General features: G+C 42.3%; 1 protein-coding gene across 1 annotated transcript in view; it reads right to left on the bottom strand.

The window, feature by feature from the left end:
• The window catches only part of GALNT12 (polypeptide N-acetylgalactosaminyltransferase 12), a 50023-nt gene extending 39691 nt beyond the window's left edge, over positions 1-10332 (bottom strand). Inside the window, exon 1 of the mRNA XM_034068812.1 lies at positions 9856-10332. Coding sequence (XP_033924703.1) covers positions 9856-10232 — 377 coding nt within the window. The 5' untranslated portion in view covers positions 10233-10332. The remainder of the gene's footprint in view (positions 1-9855) is intronic.

Raw genomic sequence — 10332 nt, forward strand, 5'->3', positions numbered from 1 at the left:
AAAAGCTAGGTGCCAACTTTGATCTAATCATCTGGACTCTGCATGTCCTTAATGACAGATCCAGAAGGCAATTCACCTCACTCTCTTTAAGCCATCGGCACAGACAAACACACCTTTGTGGATTCCCTTCTCCCCCTTGTCTATAGAACAGATAAACTTAACTTTCCTACAGCTAAAGTTAAATGACAGGAAACCACCTTATAACCCACGAAACAAACACCCAAGTGAAAAAATGTGTGCATGATGAGTGAGTTAATTTTCTTCAGAGAAGTACGTATATCTCTAGTTAAGCTGATTTTGGAAAGTTACTAGGTAACAGAATCAGTCACTTAGGAAGATCTTAATGTTATCACACACGAGCAACCTTTTTTGAAGCAAGCAAAAGAAAGGCATAGTTTTAAACAGGACTGGGATGTCACTGATACAGAACAGATAACAACAATAACAGAAAATGTGACGCAAAGGAGTGACACCTGCTCAGCCTCTGCCCTCCAACAGCTCCTGTTCTCTGCTGCCCCACAAACAGAGTCCTTGTGCACAGCAGAGTTGCACCAGAAAAAACACAGCCAGGATGGCCTTAACCACTTCCCAGGGAATGGGCTGGGACACTGCCCTGCTCCAGCACCAGCCTGCTTCTGAATCTTCCTCCGTTTCCCTCCGGCACTCTCTGACACACTGGGTGGATGTTCCAGGTATCCTCCTGCTTGATCACTGCGGCTTAAAAGATGGGTATCAAACAAGAGATGCCAAAAAGACACAGCTTTTGTTTATCAATGTATACTAAACCAAACACATCTACATTTTTAAATTCTAACTGTAATCATCCACAAATCTTTAAAACTCTAGATGGTGAAAGGAAAGAGAATAACCCAGGTTCACACCCGAACACAAACTTAAAACCACGTTTACTACATGCCATCTTTCCTGGATCCTTCACTATAGCATCTACTCAAACATCTAACTCAATAAAATACAAACTGAAGCAAAGCATGTAAAGAAGTATCATCATACATCCACATTCCTGTGGGTTGTTTTATCTTTTTACACTGCATTTGCAAATCATGGTCTAACTAAGACTGTAAGACTGACAAGTTTAATAATTTAACCTTGGAATCTACTACACTACAAAGTCTTCCGTTAGCAAGTTTTAAAATAGGTTATTTATTAGAAACTGAGGAGACATCATCAGGAAATGCCTAAACAAAATTAAATGGGCTATTTTGAAGTACATTTGCGTCAATTAATGTAATCACTCAATTTATTTCATTGTAAGGAGCTGTTTCTCTTAGAGATGTGTATCTATCTATACACAGGGAGAGAGAGTATGAATGCGTGCACACTGGGCATGCTGCCATGAGTTAATTAGGAGTGGTTGCTGACATACTTTTATGTAAGACTTTCACCACAAGTGCAACAATACAGCAAGAGAAAAAACATTTTTAATCTCCAGATTTGATGCTCTATATGCAAAGTTCCTCATATTTTAAGAAAAAAATATTAAAATTTTTGTGAGTATCTGTTCATAAATTATTTAATGTTTTCTAAAGATGTGCTGTAAAAGTTTCAATGCAAATGCCAGAGAATACAGGCGAGTTCAAGACTGCATAGCTTCTCTCAAAAAGATCAAAACAGATCGTGTCACTGCTGTATCTGATTTAATGTGATTTAAGTGACTAGGGTATGTGACATTGCCATATGTGCACCATCACAGTGTCATGTAGCAAACACTGCTAGGGTCCTACTTCAGGCTGGATTTCACATGGTGGGCTAGGAAATAGGCTTGCTGGGTTTGTTATGGTGGGCTGTGGATATGCTGACTCACAACAAAACCTCCTTTTCCTTTGAACACAGTTAAGGCATTTAAATAAACAGCAGATGCCCTTTTAGTAAGAAGCATGCTTAAACATGGCATTTTGTAGGCTAAAAATTAATATGACTTATCTAGAATAATGGCAGCAGCCATGGGCATCTCAATCTAGTTTTACCTTATCACAGAATCATTTAAGTTGGAAAAGAACTTCAAGATCATTGTGTCCAACTGCTAACACAGAACTGCCAAGTCCACTGCAAAACCATGTCCCTAACCACATCTACAAGCCTTTTAAATACCCTCAGGGATATGCACCTTCTCCACTCCCATCCCGTAAACTGCAGAGCCAGCAATGAGGACCCAGGGGTCTGCCAGGTATCTTCACCCAAGAGAAAACACCTCTTCTCCCACCCTCACAAAGCCACAGCAAAGGAAACAGCTGTGCTGGGGTCCTCTTCTCCCCCTTTCTCTACTTCTCCCTTCCTGCCTGCTCCCAGCAGCTGCTTAGGGTTCAGCAGGTCTACCCACGAGCATCCTCAGCTCACCAGCACAACACAGGTCACAGAGCTGGTTTCTGAGCCACCGTGCAGAGTTACCAAAGCCATGTTATCTGCTCCAGCCTGACCATGTGTTTGAACAGCCACTCCTCACCCCTCCCTGGGGGAAGGCAACCTATGGGTAAAATCTAGCTCATGAGCCAAAAGCAACACAGCCCTAGTACATCAATACCCGAGATATAGAAATGTGGTGTTTCCAGTGAAACTGGAGGTTATGATAAAGCAGATTATTCTTATCTCCTCCAAACACTACTCAACTTTTCATCCTCATTTATTTTTCACATAAAAACTACCTTGAGCCGACTGTCAGTCCTGGGGTTTGGGAGGGGGGTATACCAAACCCAAAAAATGTCTTAACTGAGCATGGAAAGGCTGCTGCTGGTTTTACACACCTGCTTACCTCAAGCGTGTTCAGGTATCACAGAAAAAACTAATGACACTGACAGAAGGTGTGTCTTGGTCCAACTGGCAAAGGAGATAGCAGCAAGGTGCTAATAACTGACACAATGGTCGAATTGCTAGGGGAAGGCTGGAAGACGTAAGCAGTGCCAACTACAGCAGTGCTGGCCCACTCTTCCCCGCAACTCAGTCCCAGCCTGGGCAAATGCTCCCCAAATTGTGTCTGCTGAAACAAATCACATTAGGAAAGAGCCCCCCAGTAGAGTCTATGACACCATGACACAATCAAGTCTCTGAAAAGAGAGGCTAGACCAACTGTGAAATGGTTTTCCAGATTATTTGATGTTTTAAAGAACAAATCTCCCAGTGACAGTAAGATCTTGACAAGATAAACTGACAAACATCATTTTAAGATTTCAGACAATAAAGGGCTGCACTGGCTAATAAGAAAAAAGCCAAAAACCAACAGCATTATGAGAAGCAAGGAAGAAAGTTGGGAAGCCTGAAAGAGAAGAAAATATTTGCAAATAAGATTTTTTTTTTTAATTATTGTTTAAGAGAGCTTAAAAATGCATTAAGAAAAACTTGTCTAGAAAGCTCACTTAGGAGGGTGGACTAAGTCTATATCCTAAAACTCACAAATTCAAGAAAAACACAGTTCCTCCTAACTTGAAATTGTTAGGAAAAGGCAGTGGAATTCCCTAGCAGATGTACAGATAAGAAGGAATTTCTGCATGGGTCCATTTTTGTGGGGTTTTTTTTCTGTTGCTGGTTTAAAACAGTGGTTTCATTTTGCTCAAATGGTCAAATTGGTTTGCAATTTTCTTCCCAGGTAGTGAGATACATTTGCACAGAACCTTACAATTTCCTACACCTACATTCAGAAACGTACTTTCATGCAATTTGATTCAGGGCAAGAAAAATATTTTGCAAAGTAATATAGTAACTGAAACAAGTTACTGTACCTGCCACTAACAGTAGGGTGTGAATGCACCTGATCCTGACAGGAAATTGCACATGGCAAAGGCACTGTTTGAACAAAGAAAAAAAAATCTTAACTTGTGGTTACTATCACTGATCCAGGAACTTTGTCAGGTTAAAAATGAAACCAATCCAGACATCAGAGGAAACTAACAATCTACCGGAAAGTGTAAAAACAGTCCAAAAGAATAACCATTTGAGCTCTTGTGGAAAATGTCTGCAGGTGACTATTAAATGAAAGCACAATGACAAAGCAAACTGACATAATTTTATAGAAGACAGGAAACAAAAAATAGTAAAATAACCTAAATATCATTGTGCTTTGTGTTTTGGAGGGAAGGGATGAGCTGGCAAGCTTGAGCTGCTGCAGATAAGTTCTCCAAAGAGCTCACTTTTTCCTACATGCATCATTAAAAAAAATAAATAAATATATATATGTATATATATATATAAAGCTCTGCAGTTATTTCACCTCTAAATAACAGATGAAAGAGAAGCTCCTGAGTGAAGTCAGGCAGTCAGGGTGGGCTGAGGAGGAAACACCCGGCTGCTGCGCCAATTCTTGGAACAGGTCAGGTTAAACTCCTGGCAGGAGCAGCATGCCCATCAAATTCAGATGCTGTGATTTTTGGAGTAGAAGAGGGACCAAAAGCTAGTCTTGAGGATTATTCTAGGAATTGGCTAGCGAGATAAATCAGATGAGTAGGTGTATTATTGGGTATTTACAACCCAGTAAACAAAACAAACCATGGTAGCAAGACTGTGAGAAAATGACACTCAAATCTGGGAACAGATAGGAAAAGCAGTTTTGAAAGTCAGACAACTCTTAGCACAAGATTGTTACACTAAACTCAAAATATCCCCAAACCTAAATCATAATATAAACATAAACCACGGTGACAAAGAAATTTAAGCATTTGTGTATATCTATTGATATACAGACACTTTAATTATACAAATACTTAGGTATATATAAAAACATACACATATAAAATATATATATAAAAACAAACTCTCTCTCCAAGACATACAAAATCATCTAAAGAACAGATCTCTAAAGCTTTTCTTAATAACTGTTAATTATTACACAGACCACATTCAATATTTTGGGGGCCTCTGTGGCTATTCAAAATCATTTGCCAGGTAAGGAAAGACAGAAAAGACATACAAATCCATCTGCTTGTGAGTACAAGTGAAATGATGCCAAAGGGCTGATTCAGGCTTCTACCATTACACAGCACAAAATGCTGAGTCGGCAGAAAAGTGCCTATCCCTGCCTTGTTCCTATTGTAACAAGAGTCAGCCAAAAGAAGGCTGGTGTGATTTTACAGAAACCATTCCTGAAACAGATTTGCAATGGAACCCTACTGTGAGAAACATATTTAAAAAAAAAAAAAAAAAAGAGAAGGCAGAATGTCTAAAATCAGGAACAATGCTTGAAAATGGTCCTTTGTCTAAAAGAACCCAACCAGAAAACCAAGAAAATTATTTCTTACACATTGCAATAAACCATAAAAGGCTATCTAAAAAACCTTATCAGTTTTCTGCCTAATCTTGCAGTCCTGTAAAATAAGCATGCAACAAGAAGCCGCACAGGACAGGATGCAGTTAGGATGTTGCATGGGGCAAGCAGAGCAGCAGTGGCCAAAATGCACAGCTCAGAGCTCATCTCGGTGCACTTAGAGGGCATGAGTCCCAGCAGGACCCTCAGTAAGTCAATGTCTGATGGGGGATGATTGCTTGGTTTAAACCTGCTATTAACTGCTGCTTCCCATATGGCATAAATTCAAGAAATGAAGGATAGACACTGGGAAAACAACCGGGGCCATCTAGACAACAATACAATCAGGAAGTGAAATTCAGTATGGCAGTGATGTAGTCTTGCAAGAGATGCCTAGACAGGCTGCTGAATCTCCATCCTTGGAAACTGCTCAAATTTGACATGACAAGGATGGCCTTTAGCAACATGCTCTACCACTGAAGTTGCCCTGCTGAAGAGGCTGAAGTAGACACTGCAGAAGTTCCTTTCAACCTCCTTCATTATCTGATCCTGTGGCATATTTCATTTCCAGCACTGTACAAAATGCATCACTATTTAGTAATTTCCTTACATTCCTACGCATAAGATTTTACCAAAAGACCATTTTTTATAGTTTATGTATATATTTAATTTGGTTATATGCTTAAATGTGTATATTTATGTATACATGTAAGGACATATATGCATATATACACATACATAATTCTAGACAGCAATAAAATTAATGAGTTCCTGTGTGATGAAACACAGCATTATCAGTTGCTGACCTTGAGTGCAGACAGTTAAAGGAAGCAGGAACTGTCTAAAGGAAACAATAGAAGTTGTCGAGTTCACCATATCTGTGTTTCAATAGAAACAGGATTAGTTCTCAGAAAAAAAGCCAAACAACATTACAGCAGTCTGAGAACAAGAAGAAATAAAGGCCTTCAAATATTTACACTGGCAAAAAATATATTAGTAGGAGAAACATCTGAAGCTGAAACTTTATAATAAAGTGACATTTGTATAGGTTTCATAGTCAAATATCATCAAACAATACATTATTTGGGGAAGTAATCTCAGTCAAACTATTCTTCTTTTCTTCCTGCACAGTATTAGCAGACAGAGTATTAGCAAATAACTACCAACAGCATCAGCAAATAACAGCGTTAGCAAACAACTACTGCCACATTTCTGGTCTGACAGCAGGTCCAGGATGTAACTGTAGCAAGGGAAAAAGTCTTCTGTCATCTGTTTCTGATATAGCAACACCCTGTAACACAGTGTCATAGAACCCATTTAAAGGCTTACTGGTTCAGATACTCTCAACCTTATCAGCAAAATTCTAGCTTCCTCTAGATTGAAATATTTGTGCTTTTCTCAAATTCACATCCAGACAGCAAGTTCACTGACGACTGTGGGAGGACACTAAGGTTAAAAAGAGCAATAGGGCATCCAGGTGGTGGGGACACTGCCTCTCTTCACTTCCCTTTCTTTCATCCTCCCATTTTCCTGGTATCTAAAATTTCCAGACTCACTTCCACACACATAAGAATATGCTGAAACAGACAAAACCCTGTAGCCCAGAATAAAGTCTCCAACTATAGTATCTGCCAATAGCTCATGAATACTTAATTTAAATTTTCTAGTCAATAGGCTTCCTCATGCTTTACAGTAAACAGATTTTAAGAACAAGGAAGCTGCAAAATTTGGTTCATGCATTCACCTAGTATCGCAGCAGCTCGGCAAAAAGGCACCCTCTCAGTAGCCTGTCTTTCAGGCTGAAGCACTGCAGATCAGTCACTTCTTTATGGAAGCCAGGCCTAAGCTGAATGTCATTGGGTTCAACACAGATTTCTGTGGGGCTCTACCAAGGGCCCTCCGCTAAGTAGAAAATAACAAAAAAAACAAACAAAAAACCCAAACAAGCGCTTCCCAGCTTTTATCCAGTTATTATAAATGTGGGAAATTTTCACTTTATTTTACAGCCCTTTAAGGAACTCACCAAAAACCTCTGGAAATAACACCACACTTCCTTATCCCTAAAATTACAACCTTTGAAGAACTCAAACAGGTGTGAGAGACATGTCATCCTTGATAAAAGCCAGGCTGACTCGTAACATATCAAACCTACCTATGTGCTGTTAATTCTTCTCTTACCACCACTTGTAAATAACATGCCTGGAAGAAATCCAAGGTTTGGCAGCACATAGTTCCCTGGTTCCCCTCCAGGACTGCACTAAAAAAAAATAATGGTGTATCTGTCACCTTCTGGCCTTCAGGTACCAAAACTGCTTCATTGATCACATCTCAAAACTTACTGCCTTTGCATCATTTTTGTGGGCAGTTGAAGCCTAGCTGAAGTCTACCATTACTACTTATTTCCTACCATTGCAGCCTCACCCATCACCAAATTAAAGATCACAAATGGTCCAGATTTACCAATCTCAAAATAAAAAAAAAAAAAACTTTAATCATATTTTCCTTAGAGGTGACATTTCAACCTGCATAGCCTCTAAATGCAGTGAATTTTCTATCCCTATGGGCTTGGTGATACTTCTTTCAATACTTTTTTTTTTCCTTCCATCTCTTACATGGTCTTCCTTCTTAAAACAGGTAATGAACCAACTTGCAAAACTGCCTTTGTGGAAGTTATTTTTTATATCTGCTGTGTGAGTTGGATAGATGTTCAGTGATGTTGCTGCCATAATTTAGATTTTTTGTGTGAAAAGGCATGAAGCACCTGCTAGCAGATACTACAACATTACAATACAGCCCAACCTCAGAAGGCAATTGTCTCTGAGATTGTGTCACTGATGCTTTGAAATCCTTTTGGTTTGGATACATTTTGTCATTTCAACATCCAAATATGCAAATCAAAAAGGGTATGTCACTGTATCAAAACCCATCTGCCCATTTATTTTTATTTCAAGAATTATGTCCCCTGCTCAACAACTATGATCTCCCATTTCCTCTAACATCCTGTCATAGAGCAATGGCAGGAATCCAAAATAATGCATTGAAACGATTTAAATTCTTCCCACAGAAAAGCAACTAAAACAGACCTTTTCAGCCTATGGTCTATGGACTGCTTGTAAGTGGAGAATAAAAGATGACTAAGAAAAACAAGCCTTCTGTCAGGCTTAAACTTACAATAAAAAGGCCTTGCATTTTCACTGCAATTTTTTCAGTGTTATCATTGGATTCATGTTCTAGATTCGGCATTTATAACTACATTTGGGTGAGCAACCAGACAGGACACACAGACATCAAGTTAACACACAGCAGAGACAGAGCCCTGCTTTTTCCACAGCTCTCTGCAACTATACCATATGAGCCCATTCCAATGAAATAAACCGGCTGAAGCCAAGCTCAGGTGAAACCGAGGAGCAGGCACTGAGGATCAGTAGCAACCCCAGCTCTGTCCTGTCATAGAATGATTTGGGTTGGAAGGGACGTTAAAGATCAATGTAATTCCACCCCTCTGCCACAGCAAAGGGCACCTCCCACTACACCAGAGTGCTCAAAGCCCCATCCAACCTAGCCTTGAACACTTCCCCTTTGGCTGAAGGCACATACGTGTAACCAGCCCATTTCTCTCAGCAGCTGGCTGCTTGCTCACAGGACGGCCCACACTGAGATGAACCACTCAGCTAAACCAACAATTTGCGTTAGGCCCAGTCAGACTTGCTCTGCAGCACTGACTTCATAACTGCACTGAACCGCTGCCTGTAAACTAGAATCATCTTACCAAGCAACACCTAATCCTTAGATTCAAATTGCTTATGCCATCATCTAGCATTTATTGTCATAACTGTAAATGTAATTTGTAAATGTAAACTGTCCCAGCAACTAAGACAGAGGAAGACGCAAAGTGCTAGTTTAGAAGAAAGTTATGCATCTCTGGGAGCATCATGCTCCTTGTAAATCTGATGATAACCTGCTCTATTCTGTGTGGCATAAGACATTTGAATACAATGCAAAGCCAAAATCTGGAATCACCACAGAATCATAGAACAGCTTGAACTGGAAGAGACCTCTGGCGATCATCTGGTACAACCCCCCTGCCAATGCAGGGCCACCTAGAGCACCTTGCACAGGAACGTGTCCAGGTGAGTCCTGAATGTCTTCAACCAGAGAGACTTCACAACACCTTGGCAGCAGGCAGTGACTAAAAAAGTATGCTGCTGCCCATTGGGACTTACCCTGGGAGCAGCAAGAGGAGAAACAAGGCACTAAGCGGCTGAACCACCGCTCTGGCTTCCAGATGAAAACCGCCTCTCCCGGCTCGCACACGCACCACCAAACACGCTACTTTTCCTGCCCTCTGGAATAGCGGGAGCCAGGCAAACCCATGGAGGGTTTTAACTCTGTGAGCAAACGCCGTGATCTGAAAGCTTTTTTGGGGAAAAGGTTTTAAAAGTCTCCAAAAAGAGTGTTTCCGAAAGAGCCGCAGCTGGGACGCGGTTATCCCCCGCTGACCACAGTCACCGAATGCTCCTCCGCTCGGAGACCCACTCTAGGAGCAGGCACGGCCCCCGGCTCGGGTACTCGCGGGACCGCTCAGCAGCGGGGCAGCAGGTACTCACAGCGGGTGCCAGCGCTCGGGCAGCCGGCGGTGCAGGGAGATGCGGTCGCTCAGGTAGATGTTGATCTGGTGCCGGCGGATGCTCTCCTCCTGGAGGCGCTTCTCAGCCGGGCTCAACTCCAGCCGCACCGCCCGGCCCAGCTCGCCCAGTGCCCCCGGGTCCAGGGCCGGCTTCGTGTACACCGGCTTCCCCAGCAGCTCGGCGGCAAGCGGTGGCTGCGGCGGGGCGCGGCGGACGGCATGGCGAGGCTGCGGGCCGTGCCGCCAGGCGAGGAAGCCGACAGCGGCCAGCACCCCCAGGGCGAGCAGCGTGCTCCCACCACGGCAGCCCCGGCCCCGTTTGCCCCAGCACACCCCGCGCCCGAGGCGGCTGGCCATGCCGAGCAGCTGGTGGCCTCTCCCGGACACGGAGGCGGACGCGTCTCCGCCCCGGGCGGACTCAGCGAAGTTCTCACGGGGCTGCCCACACCGCGCCAAC

The sequence above is a fragment of the Melopsittacus undulatus genome, chromosome 1, assembly GCF_012275295.1.
Source record: "Melopsittacus undulatus isolate bMelUnd1 chromosome 1, bMelUnd1.mat.Z, whole genome shotgun sequence".
Classification (NCBI taxonomy): domain Eukaryota; kingdom Metazoa; phylum Chordata; class Aves; order Psittaciformes; family Psittaculidae; genus Melopsittacus; species Melopsittacus undulatus.